At 46.4% G+C, this 13,330-nt stretch overlaps 1 protein-coding gene across 11 annotated transcripts in view; it reads left to right on the forward strand.

Annotated features, from left to right (window-relative positions):
* The first annotated feature begins 4,288 nt into the window (after window positions 1–4,288).
* HECTD4 (HECT domain E3 ubiquitin protein ligase 4) overlaps window positions 4,289–13,330 on the forward strand; it is a 226,107-nt gene continuing 217,065 nt past the window's right edge. For 6 of the 11 annotated variants that reach the window (XM_064379807.1, XM_064379808.1, XM_064379812.1 and 3 more), the window contains exon 1: window positions 4,580–4,756. In XM_064379807.1, coding sequence (XP_064235877.1) covers window positions 4,580–4,756 — 177 coding nt within the window. Of the gene's footprint in view, window positions 4,757–8,190; window positions 8,280–13,330 lie in introns of those variants that run through there. The other 5 variants (XM_064379810.1, XM_064379811.1, XM_064379813.1 and 2 more) reach the window with 3 other exon arrangements.

Consider the following 13,330-nt stretch of genomic DNA (forward strand, 5'->3'; position numbering starts at 1 on the left):
CCAAAATAATCTTCTTTGAAATAAAAATATGAACAGAGCCTACCAGAACACTTGGAAAAAAGATTTTGAGTAGGTGTGTATGTTTCCTCTTTGAGGCTGTAATTAGTGAGATGGAAATAATCAATCTCCCCCATAGGTGCTCTGTGTGTGTGTGTGTGTGTGTGTACGTGTGTGTGTGTGTGTGTGTGTGTGTGTATTTTTTCCTCGGTGTTTTGAAAGGCCTTAACATGGCTGCCTCATCTAAAACCACCTTTGAGCCCTAATAAATCTATCAAGGACCACTTATCTTCACACCACACTCACATATTTTTGGATCCAGGAAGGATTACAGAGTCATTTTAGACAGTCAGCTGGTATAGAAAAGCCAGCAGAAGGGAGAGATATTGCAAAATCCCACAGGGGCCCCGGCTTGAGCCAGGGCCAGCAAGTATCATGTCAGCAGCTGGGGCAGGAGGGAGATGATATCCATCAACAAGCCTGCTCCCTCTTGGGAAGATGCCTCCCAGGGGTAACTGAGGTCCAATCTAGTCATAGCTATTCTTCCTGCTTTCCTCATGTTTCTTCTCTGCTTCTAACTTAGGGTTGCCCAGCCAACACTTTGTCTTGCTCCTTTTCCCATCCTGATCCCCCATTCTCAACTAGAAGAGTAGAAAAGACAATTCCAAAGAAAAGAAGTTGGCTGGGCATGGTGGCTCACGCCTGTAATCCCAGCACTTTGGGAGGCCGAGGCAGGCAGATCACGAGGTCAGGATTCAAGACCAGCATGACCAACATGGTGAAACCCCGTCTCTATTAAAAATACAAAAATTAGCTGGGCGTGGTGGCACACACCTGTAATCCCAGCCACTCAGGAGGCTGAGGTAGGAGAATCACCTGAACTCTGGAGGCGGAGGTTGCAGTGAGCTGAGATCATGCCACAGCACTTCAGCCTGGGAGACACAGTAAGACTCCATCTCAGAAAAAAAAGAAAGAAGTCATAAGCCATAAATCTTTCCTTCCTATATAAATGAATGTCTTGTGTGTGTATTTGTGTGTTGTCTAGACTAGACATGGATTCTCTGCCTCCTAGCTTCCAACTTAAAGTTCTTTTGGCCAGGCATTTTCTTTGTCTTGCTGATCTGTTCTAAAAATCCCTACTAAATGGTATTATTTCCAGAGGGGGTTATATAAATATTAATTCATCAGCTGCCTCATCATGGTGCAGTGGCAGCCATGCAGTCCTATGACTAATTAATTACTGCTGCTAAAATATTAATAACTATTCATTATGCAGTCTAAAGACTTCAAGCCCTAGATCTGTATTGTTTTCATCACTTAGGGTGAAGGACAAGAGTTCCTGGGCACCTTGACTCCTGATGTTGAAATATCATTAAGAGTAGAAGAAATAAGACTAAGAGTAGAAGAAATTTTATCTGAGCTATTTAAGATGGCTAGAATCCAGAATCTGAGCATTTAAAAATTGTGATGGGCTGGTCATAGTGGCTCATGCCTGTAATCCCAGTGCTTTGGGAGGCCAAAGTGTGAAGATCACTTGGGCTAGGAGTTGGAGATCAGCCTAGGCAACATATGGAGAGCCCATCTCTACAAAAAAAATTTTTTTTAATTAAAAAATACCAGCTTGGCCAACATGGCGAAACCCCGTCTCTACTAAAAACAGAAAAAAAATTAGCTGGGTGTCTGCGCCTGTAGTTCCAGCTACTCCGGAGGATGAGGCAGAAGAATTGCTTGAACCCGGGAGCTGGAGGTTGCAGTGAGCCGAGATCGTGTCACTGCATTCCAGCCTGGGTGACAGAGCAAGACTCCATCTCAAAAAAAAAAAAAAAAGAGTTGTCATTAGGTTTGGAAAAGGGAATGAAAGAGTTTACTTTTTTTTTTTTTTTTGAGACGGAGTTTCGCCCTTGTTACCCAGGTTGGAGTGCAATGGCGCGATCTCGGCTCACCGCTACCTCCGCCTCCTGAGTTCAGGCAATTCTCCTGCCTCAGCCTCCTGAGTAGCTGGGATTACAGGCACGCATCACCATGCCCAGCTAATTTTTTGTATTTTTAGTAGAGACGGGGTTTCACCATGTTGACCAGGATGGTCTCGATTTCTTGACCTCATGATCCACCCACCTCGGCCTCCCAAAGTGCTGGGATTACAGGCGTGAGCCACCGCGCCCGGCCCGGGAGTTTCCTTATAGCTAAGGAGGCTGGAGTTGTAAAATCAGACAGACCTGGGTTTACATCTGAGCTTTGCTGTTTACTGGCTTTGTGACACTGAGCAAAGTATCTAACTGAGCATTGGTTTCCCAGCTGAAACCAGCTATTATTAGGAATAATAATGCTCCTCTCCCCTTCTCAGACAGTTGGGAGGATTTGATGAAATGGCCATTCCATTACACTTGCCTGTTTTATTGTGTCCATGGTTCTGATCATCTCTGAACTGCTGGACTTACTGTTTTCTTTTTCCTCTTCTTTCTTTCTTTCTTTCTTTTTTTTTTTTTTTTTTTTTTTTTTGAGACAGAGTCTTGCTCTGTTGCCAGGCTGGAATGCAGTGGCACAATATTGGCTCACTGCAACCTCTGCCTCCGGGGTTCAAGCAATTTTCCTGCCTCAGCCTCCCAAGTAGCTGGGACTACAGGTGCACGCCACCACGCCCAGCTAATTTTTTGTGTTTTTTAGTAGAGACAGGGTTTCACCATGTTGACCAGGATGGTCTTGATTTCTTGACCTTGTGATCCACCCGCCTTGGCCTCCCAAAGTGTTGGGATTACAGGCATGAGCCACTGCGCCCGGCCTTCTTTCTTCTTTTCTTCTTTTTTTGAGACAGGGTCTTGCTCTGTTGCCCAGGCTGGAGTGCAGTGGCATAATCTCAGCTGATTCACTGTAACCTCTGTCTTCTGGGCTCAAGCTATCTTCCTGCCTCAGCCTCCTGAGTAGCTGGGACTTCAGGCGTGCACCACTACACCCGGCTAATTTTGGTATTTTTAGTAGAAATGGAGTTTCGCCATGTTGGCCAGGCTGATCTCGAACTCCTGACCTTGTGATCTGCCCACCTTGGCCTCCCAAAGTGTTGGGATTACAGGCGTGAGCCACCGTGCACAGCCCTTATTATTATTATTTATTTTATTTTATTTTATTTTTTTAAAAACGGGGTTTCACCATGTTGGTCAGGCTGATCTTGAACTCCCGACCTCAGGTGATCTGCCTGCCTTGGCCTCCAAAGTGCTTGGATTAAAGGCGTGAGCCACCATGCCCAGTCATTATTTTTTAAGTAATAAAAATATGCAAGTAATAGAAAACAATCTCATCTTAGTGGTTCCAGACCAGCCCCAGACTCCCATGGCAACTCACCTTAAAGATTTGGTGTGTATTCCCTCATGCATTTTTCTTTATACATACAGTTTTCTTTTCTTGCTTTTATAAAATGGGACCGATGGGCATATATATGTTTTTGGTGGGGAGGGAGAGATGGGATCTCCCTGTCACCCAGGCTGGAGTGCAGTGGCAACATAATAGCTCACTGCAGCCTCCACCTCCTGGGTTCAAGAGATCCTCCTGCCTCAGTCTCCCGAGTAGCTGGTACTACAGGCGATTGCCACTGTGCCCGGCTAATTTTTTATTTTTTGTAGAGATGGGGTTTCCCTATGTTGCCCAGGCTGGTCTCGCGCTCCTGGGCTCAAGCAATCCTGCCTCAGCCTTCCAAAGTGCTGAGCCACTGCACCTGGCCTAGTGAGCATATTTTAAGGTGTATGTCAATTCGTGTGGAACACTGATGGAATTAACATAGCAATAATTAGAACTGCCACTCATGGAGTACATATTAAGTGCTGGGCATTGGGCACCAAGCATTGTTGACAAACCGCTTTATTTTCACCAGGTTTTGAGTGCTTACTGGGCACTAGACTTTTCAGTAAATATGAATCACCTACTATGCGATTCTCCCAAGTGCTTATGAACAAGTGTGCAGCGCCGATTCTGCGCCAGCCTTTTGCCTGCATCTCATTTAAACATGAAAACAAGGCGTGATCTCTATGCTCTGCCCAGGGTAGGGGCGCGGGCCCGAGCAAGGGGTGCACACCTGAGTAGGGACAGGAAGGAGGAGGCGGCGTCCTCTTCCCTGGTGCGCTGCAGAGCCAGGGCGACCCTGAATGGCCTGGGGTAGAAGAGGCTGGCGGAGGTCAGGCTGAGGGCAAGCGGCAGCGAAGGGCAAGCCGGAGGTCCAGGCCACCCGGGGGGCAGGGTCCGCGGAGCGGTGGGCGGGGCGGCGGGTGGGGCCTGTATTGTCCGCTCCGCGGGGCATGCCGGGAGCCCCGCCCCCAACATGGCGTCTCACTGACAGTTGGCTGCAGAGCGGCAGAGGCGGATCCTGCTCTTGAGGGCGGCGGCGGCTGCGGCGGCGGGGCAGGGGTCTCCCGGGCTGAGGTCGGGGGGATGTCGGCTCGGACCGCCTAGGGCGGAGCTGCACGGGCGAGGCGGCGAGCGGGGCGCCGCTGGCGGGCGCGGAGGCCGCTGCCATGGACTGGTGATCGCGACAGCTCCTGCTCCGTCTCCCCGGGCCAGGCGTCTGCTCCTCAGCACCAAGCCCTCAGCTGGGACCATGGGCTCGTCGGCGGCCGCGGCGGCTGCGGCAGCGGCGGCCGCGGACTCGGCGCAGTGGCTCTCGGTGAAGGAGGAGACCATATTCCTGCACGACGGGCTGATCCGGGTCACCGACCTGGCGGAGCTGCCCAGCGAGATCCTCGGGGCCCCGGAGGCCGCCGACACCGACCTGGAGGTAAGTGAGGCGGCCCCCGGACCCCGCCATCAGACTGGCCCACCCGCCCAGCTCCCCGGGGTCGGGCCCCAGCTGCGGGCCTTGCCTCCCTGGGGCTGCCGGGGCAGGTGTGTGTGGGCGCGGGGCGGGCAGGTGGGGGCCGCGTCCGCAGATCTGCAGACCGCCCGCGCCGCTCTCTCTCCCTTCCTCCCTCCCCCGGGCCTGGCGCCCGCCCGGGGATTTCATTTGCGGTTTCCTTTTGAGCGTTCCGACACCCGGCATTTTATTAGACTAGCTCCTGGCTCGGCCTTCATGCCCCGGAGGAGCCGTCGCCACCACCCGGGCCCTCCCTCCCCTACCCCACGGGCCCCCTGGACCCACTTCCAGGGCACATTCAGGTTGCTTCGCTTTAGGAACATTTTCATTTTCACGCTTTGCACCCTCTCACCCTTTTCTTCCCCAGTTCTGTGTTTTTTGTTTTTGTTTTTGTTTTTGTTTTTGTTTTCCGAGAGAGGGTAGTGGGAGCTGCGGGTCCGCGATGGGCAATCTAGCAACTTCTCTGTGTCGTGCCTCGGATAGATTGACACGGAGCCTTTGTCAGGGAAGCGGGTGTTGTGGACAACGAGAGGGATGCTCCAGCGGCCCTCCGTGCGCTCCCGGCGAAGGGTCATGGGCGCGTTAGGCCGCAGGGCCTATTTGTGCGCCAGGGGGTCGCCGAGCATCCCGGGTTCAGAGTTGTGGCAGGTGCAACAGCAGATCTCATTTGAGCTGCTTGGCCCTGGGAACAGAAGGGAACCAAATATGCCTGGTTACTGGGAACTTTCCATCGGCTTCACTTGGGTTCGTGTTTGCCCAGGGGTGGGAATACTGGCAGTGTCATTTCATGGAGGCCAGCGGGTGCTGACACTGCTCCCCCTCCACTTTGTGGGATGACATTTTGATGTGTAGGTAGCATGGGGTGTCATCAAATTTTTACTGCCGTAAGGAGGGCTTTCTGGGGTAGGGCTCAAAGAGGATGGCCTATCTTCTGGCTATAAACGGAATGCGAAGAATCTTTTGTGTTTTGCGGTTTTGCATGCAGTTTGGCTTTCCGCACAACGAACATTTATAGAAATGCATTAAAAGGCATTACTGTATGTTTTTGGAAATGGCTGTGATCCAATCGCGGTGGCCGAGACATTTGGACGTGCTTGAGATGCGAATACGTTCCACTGTATTTTTGTGTCTGGATTTGAGGTTGCTTCAGCACTTCCGTTGTGAACTCTTAATTGACTTATTTTACAATCTAGTCACCAAAAAGAGGAGGATATAATTGGCAGGGAATTCCTGACACGGAATCATCGTTTTATTGTGTCTCATTTGGGCCTGTTCTATAAAAAGCAAGGTGTGTCTGAGTGTCTTATCTGCCTGAAAACTCAAGGGGTATTATGCTATCATAGTGGAATCTTTTGGTTTAATTGGCTGTGTTGTGTGTGAAAGGTGGAAGTGGATGCTTTTCTTTTTTTTTTTTTTTTTTTTTCCTCAGACGGAGTCTTGCTCTGTTGCCCAGCCTGGAGTGCAGTGGTGCGATCTCAGCTCACTGCAACCTCCACCTCCTGGGTTCAAGTGATTCTCCTGTCTCAGCTTCTGGAGTACCTGGGATTACAGGTGCGCGCCACCACGCCCGGCTGTTTTTGTATTTTTAGTAGAGACAGGTTTTCACCATGTTGGCCAGGCTGGTCTGGAACTCCTGACCTCTTGAACCACCTGCATCGGCCTCCCAAAGCCTGGGATTACAGGCATGAGCCACCACACCGGGCCTATGCTCTTTGTTTCTTAAAGACTAATCCAAGTTCATGGAACCAATATATATGTCATTTATGTTATTTATTTAGTTTTAGGATTAGAAAGAGTAGGATTAGTTAAAATAACTGTGCTGTTAAATTGGTTTTCCCAAAATGTTTACTGTATAAATGTATTGGCATGAATTTGTCACCTATTTCCACAGAATAGGTGGTTTTAAAAGGAAAGAACCTCTCCGGCCTGCTAGATTTTTTAAAAAAAAATTTATGGTCTGATTTCTCAGAAATTAGTGTATGTATGGGTGATAAACATTTATAACTGGTAGTAGTGAATAACTTTTTCATTCTTTCCATGGTATATAGGCTCCATGGTATCAGGAGAAATAGATAGCTAAGAATGTTTTTTGTGGCTATTAGATTTGTATTTGTGTGAGTATATTCATATATTTATATATATAATTTTTTACTTTTTATTTTTTTATGTTCTGAAAGAGAATCTCTCTCTGTTGCCCAGGCTGGAGTACAGTGGCACTATCTCAGCTCATTGTAACCTCCGCCTCCTGGGTTGAAGCAATTCTTCTGCCTCAGCCTCCCAAGTAAGCTAGGATTACAGGCATGAGCCACCATACCCAGCTAATTTTTGTGTTTTTGATAGAGACAAAGTTTCACTATATTGACCAGGCTGGTCTCAAACTCTTGACCTCAGGTGATCCGCCCACCTTGGCCTCCCAAAGTGCTCATATTTAATTACTTAATAATGTTGATTAAATGTATCCTACATGTCAGGCATTATCTTATTAAATTCTCAAAAGAGTCTAACAATTGGAAATATTGCACTCATTGTACAGATGAAGGAAGTAAAGTGCAGAGTAGATATTCGACTTGCTCAAGAGCACATAAAGAGCTTGCACCTTAACCTAGTTCTGTTCACTGCACACTGCACATCTGCTTCTCATCATAATACTTTCCTGCCTCCAACAATGTATAGTATTTGTATTTGCAATTATTTTAAATTTCATAACTGGCTACAGAAGGAGAAATAAACAGATATCTCTGTTTTCTTTTAGTAACTGTTTCTTTTTTATATTTGAGGAAGATTTGTGGTTTATTAATTTTTTAAAAGCTATCTTTTGAAATACCACCACACCTATGAAGTACAGTCTTCCAAGCCTCTTCTTCCAGTGGACATCTGGGTGAATAATGGCCATTTTCCACAGGGTTTTATAATATGTAGAATCCTTCAGTTAACACTTTTGGATTATGAGGGATGGGATTCAAGTTGACTAATTTATGACTGGCAACCTTAATGCAGAAGATTGCAATAGAGAGTCTTAGAATTTTAGAGCAAGAAGAGATTTTAGAGGTAATAACTTCCCTCATTTTAGAAAGAAGTTCTCTGAGATCAGGAGAGGTTATGACTTAGTCACTATAGTATAGCTAGTTGTGGCAGGGCAATGACTAGACCCTGGCTTTCCTGCCTTTGGATTTTAGTGTTCTGTTCACCCTGTAAGCACTGCTCAGAGTCAATCTGAACAAAGAATCCCTTCTAAGAAGTAGATCAACATTGACTTAGTATTTTAATTTAAGCAGTTGAAAGTATTTCAATTAAAATTTTTCTTCTCAGTAAATTCTTTTTCTTTTTCTTTCTTTTTTTTGAGACAGTTTCATTCTTGTCGCCCAGGATGGAGTGCAGTGGCATGATCTCTGCTCACTGCAACCTCTACCTCCCAGGTTCAAGTGATTCTCCTGCCTCAGCCTTCCAGGTAGCTGGGATTACAGGCATGTGCCACCATGCCCGGCTAATTTTGTTTTTTGTTTGTTTGTTCGTTTGAGTCTCGCTCTATCGCCCAGGCTAGAGTGTAGTGGCATGATCTCAGCTCACTGCAACCTCCACTTTCCAGGTTCAAGCAATTCTCCTCCCTCAGCCTCCCGAGTAGTAACTGGGACTACAGATGTGCGCCACCATTCCTGGCTAAGTTTTTATATTTTTAGTAGAGACGGGGTTTCATTATGTTAGCCAGGATGGTCTCGATCTCCTGACCTCATGATCCGCCCACCTCAGCCTCCCAAAGTGCTGGGATTACAGGCATGAGCCACTGTGCCAGCTAATTTTGTATTTTTAGTGGAGAATGGGTTTTACCATGTTGGCCAGGCTGGTCTTCAACACCTGACCTCAAGTGATCTGCCTGCCTCAGCCTCCCAAAGTGCTAGGGTTACATGCGTGAGCCACTACACCCGGCCTCTTCCCAGTAAATTCTAAACAAGTTATTATTATTATTATTATTATTGTTATTGTTATTTATTTATTTATTTATTTTGAGACGGAGTTTCGCTCTCGTTACCCAGGCTGGAGTGCAGTGGCGCGATCTCGGCTCACTGCAACCTCCGCCTCCCGGGTTCAAGCAATTCTCCTGCCTCAGCCTCCCGAGTAGCTGGGACTACAGGCCTGTGCCACCATGCCCAGCTAATTTTTGTAATTTTAGTAGAGACGGGGTTTCACCTTGTTGACCAGGATGGTCTCGATCTCTTGACCTCGTGATCCACCCGCCTCGGCCTCCCAAAGTGCTGGGATTATAGGCGTGAGCCACCGCGCCCGGCCTATTATTGTTATTTTAAAATGGAGTCTCTCTCTGTAGCCCAGGCTGGAGTGCACAATCTTGGCTCACTGTAACCTCTGCCTCCTGGGTCCCAGTTCAAGCAATTCTCCTGCCTCAGCCTTCTAAGTAGCTGGGATTGCAGGCATGGGCCACTATGCCCAACTAATATTTGTATTTTTAGTAGAGATGGGGTTTTACCATGTTGGCCAGGCTGATCTTGAACTCCTGACCTCGTGATCCACCCACCTCGGCTTCCCAAAGTGCTGGGATTACAGGTATGGGCCACTGAGCCTGGCCTTTTTTTTTTTTTAAAGCAATAAATAATTTTTTTTTTTCTTCTTTGAGACGGAGTTTCACTCTTGTTACTTAGGCTGGAGTGCAATGGCGCGATCTTGGCTCACCGCAACCTCCACCTCCTAGGTTCAGGCAATTCTCCTGCCTCAGCCTCCTGAGTGCAATAAATAATATTTAATCAACGAATTCATTCAACAAATATTGGTGGAATTTAGAAGTAAGCTTGGCCAACTGTCCTGGATGCTGGGGATATAGCAATGGATAAAATAAGATCCTTGTCCTCAAAAAGCTTATAATATAGTGGGATGATATAGACAATGACAAATATATAACATGGCATATAGGCAAATGGTAAGTGCTAAAGAGAAAAGTGTAGCTCAGTAAAGAGATGGAGAGCATTGGAAAGAGGGCTCTGTTTTTTTAATTTTTTTTTTTAAATTAGAGATGGGATCTTGCAATATTGTCCGGGCTGATCTTGAATTCCTCCTGGCCTCAAGTGATCCTCCCACCCAAGACTCCCAAAGTGCAGAGCATGAGTCACTGCACCTAGCCAACTGTCCCGTTTTATTTTATTTTATTTTTAATCAATTAATTTAATTTTGAAACAGAGTCTCTCACTGTTTCCTAGGCTGGAGTGCAATGGTGCCATCTCCACTCACTGCAGCCTCCATCTCCTGGGTTCAAGCAACTCTCCAGCCTCAGCCCCCTGAGGAGCTGGAATTGCAGGTGCGCACCACCATGCCCGGCTAATTTTTGTATTTTTAGTAGAGATGGGGTTTCACCATGTTTGTCAGGCTGGTCTTGAACTCCGGACCTCAGGTGATCTGCCCGCCTCGGCCTCCCAAAGTGCTGGGGTTACAGGCGTGAGCCACTGCACCCAGCCTGCCCTGTTTTATATAGGGTGGGCATGAAAGGAAAGCCCAGGATGGCTTTTGAGCAGAAACCTGAAGGGAGGGAGAGAGTATACCATATGGCTACCCAGGAAAGAACATCCCATACGGAAAGGACAGCAAGAGCCAAGTCCTTGAGAAGGAAGTGTCCTCAGCATATTTGGAGCTCTGAGCTCAGTGAGCTAAAGGAGAGAGAAGAGATGGGGAACACAGGATGCAGAAAAAGTAGATCCTTGTAGGTGAGGGCTTTGGATCTTACTATGAATGAATTAAGGATGCAGAGTGGGCCGGGCACGGTAGCCCCTGTAATCCCAGCCTTTTGAGATGCCAAGACAGGCGGATCACCCGAGGTCAGGAGTTCATGATTAGTCTGGCCAACATGGTGAAACCCCATCTCTACTAAAAATGCAAAAATTAGCTGGGCATGGTGGTGGGCACCTGTAATCCCAGCTACTTGGGAGGTTGAGGCAGGAGAATTGCTTGAACCCAGGAGACAAAGGTTGCAGTGAGCCAAGATCGCCATTACACTCCAACCTGGGCGACAAGAGTGAAACTCTGTCTCAAAAGAAAAAAGAATGCAGAATGAGGCTTTTTCATGTCCTTTAAAATAGCCATTTGTTAGAATATGTGAAAAAAGGCAAAAGAAAAAAAAATAGCTCTTTGTATTTAATTTTTTTTTTTTTTTTTTTTTTTTTTTTTTGAGATGGAGTTTCACTCTTGTTACCCAGGCTGGAGTGCAATGGCGCGATCTCGGCTCACCGCAACCTCCGCCTCCTGGGTTCAGGCAATTCTCCTGCCTCAGCCTCCTGAGTAGCTGGGATTACAGGCACACGCCACCATGCCCAGCTAATTTTTCGTATTAGTAGAGACGGGGTTTCACCATGTTGACCAGGATGGTCTCGATCTCTTGACCTCGTGATCCACCCGCCTCGGCCTCCCAAAGTGCTGGGATTACAGGCTTGAGCCACCGTGCCCGGCCTGTATTTAATTTTATGTTGCTGATGGAAAGCAAAGGGATATAGGATTTTTTTTTTTCTGTTTTTTAGACAAGAGTCTTGCTCTATTGCCCAGTCTGGTGTGCAGTGGCGCAATCTCAGTTCATTGCAACCTCTGCCTCTCAGGTTCAAGGGCTTCTCTGCCTCAGCCTCCTGAGTAAATGGGATGACAGGCGACCATCACTCCAGCTAATTTTTTTTTGTATTTTTAGTAGAGATGGGTTTCACCAGGTTGGCCAGACTGGTCTCAAGCTCCTGACCTCAATTGATCCAAAGTTTTGGGATTACAGATGTGAGCCACCACGACCGGCTTAGGAAATTTTTTTAAAACGTTGAAATAAATATACATTTAAGAGAAATAAAAAAGCAGTAACTCAAAAATGACATCTCAAATGTTATTGCATTTTGCATTGCATTTCATAGAACATTATTCTCTTTTTTTTTTTTTTTTTTGAGACAGAGTTTCGCTCTTGTTACCCAGGCTGGAGTGCAATGGCGCGATCTCGGCTCACCGCAACCTCCGCCTCCTGGGTTCAGGCAATTCTCCTGCCTCAGCCTCCTGAGTAGCTGGGATTACAGGCACACGCCACCATGCCCAGCTAATTTTTTGTATTTTTAGTAGAGACGGGGTTTCACCATGTTGACCAGGATGGTCTCGATCTCTTGACCTCGTGATCCACCCGCCTCGGCCTCCCAAAGTGCTGGGATTACAAGCGTGAGCCACCGCGCCTGGCCCAGAACATTATTCTTTTTAAAATAAAGGGATTTTAAGATGAGAAAAAAAGCAGTAGCTTACTTGTGGAAATTCCAAAAGCTTTCTGCTTCCTATCTCATTTTTCTTTACAAACTGCAGTTGGGAACAAGCAGGCATCATATAAAAGGGTGTTGACAGCGAAGGTGATTGACTTATCCAAGGTGGCTAAGATATTTCTTACTCCACAGTTGAGGTTCATTTTAAATTTAAGCATTTTGGTTAGTGCTTCTCATATTTCATTGTGTTTGCTTGTAAGTACTCCCCCTCCACCCTGCCTCACACCACACAAAGACTTGAACATTCATGTTCAGGTCAGCTTTATTTGTAACTGCCCAAAGCTGGAAACAATCCAAATGTCCGTCAGCAGGTAAATGGATAAACAAATGTGGTATATCCATACAATGGAGTATTACTCAGCAACAGAACAAACGAACCATCGGTACTCACAGCATGGATTTATGCTGAGTGGAAGAAACCAGACAAACAGGACTACGTACTGTAAGACTCCGTTTATATGACATTCTAGAAATGCAGACTCATCTGTAGTGGCTGCCTGGGGATAGAGGCAGGAAAGGATGAGAGGGACGAAGTATAAAGGAGCATGAAGAAACTTTTTGGGTGATGGATATTTCTCTATTTTGATTGTTTTACATTTGTATGTGTGTCAAAACTCATTAAATCACACACTTTTAATATGTGCAGTTTACTTTATGCCAATTATATGTTAATTAACAAATGAAACCTAAAAGATGCAAAAGGGTTTTTGTTTATTATTTTGTTTGTTTTGCCAAATAAGGAAAGGAGCATTTGGGTTTGAAGTTGATCAGCTGAAATAGTCAAGGCTTTAAATACTTATCATACACTCAAGTGGACTCTTCACTCAAGTGGAATCTTTGCGATGATATTCAGATTTATGTTGAGCTATTCTAAGAGGACACTGTTAGCCTGTGTTTCCTTTGAGCAAAATTTATGTACTTTTATAGAATTCTAGATTTGAAAGAGTTAACGAGTAAGTGAATAAACTACCCTTGTTCACCAGTAGTGTTGATTACCATGCAATTAATGAGCACTGTAATAGGAGTCACTGAATCTTGGTGCCATGTTCTGTGAGCTTGGGCAAAAGGCCCAACAGGCTCTCAGGCTTGTCTAGCTCAAGCTGTAAAATGAGAATAAAGTATTTGAGGGCTGCTTGAGACAGTATTGCCTTGAAGTTAAAGTCAGATTTAAAGAGTCAAACTGGAATTGAAATTCTAGCTCTGCTCCTTGCTTGCTGTGTGACCTTGG

Source organism: Aotus nancymaae, unplaced genomic scaffold (assembly GCF_030222135.1).
Source record: "Aotus nancymaae isolate 86718 unplaced genomic scaffold, 86718_ANA_hifiasm-v0.15.2.pri h1tg000021l, whole genome shotgun sequence".
Classification (NCBI taxonomy): Eukaryota; Metazoa; Chordata; class Mammalia; order Primates; family Aotidae; genus Aotus; species Aotus nancymaae.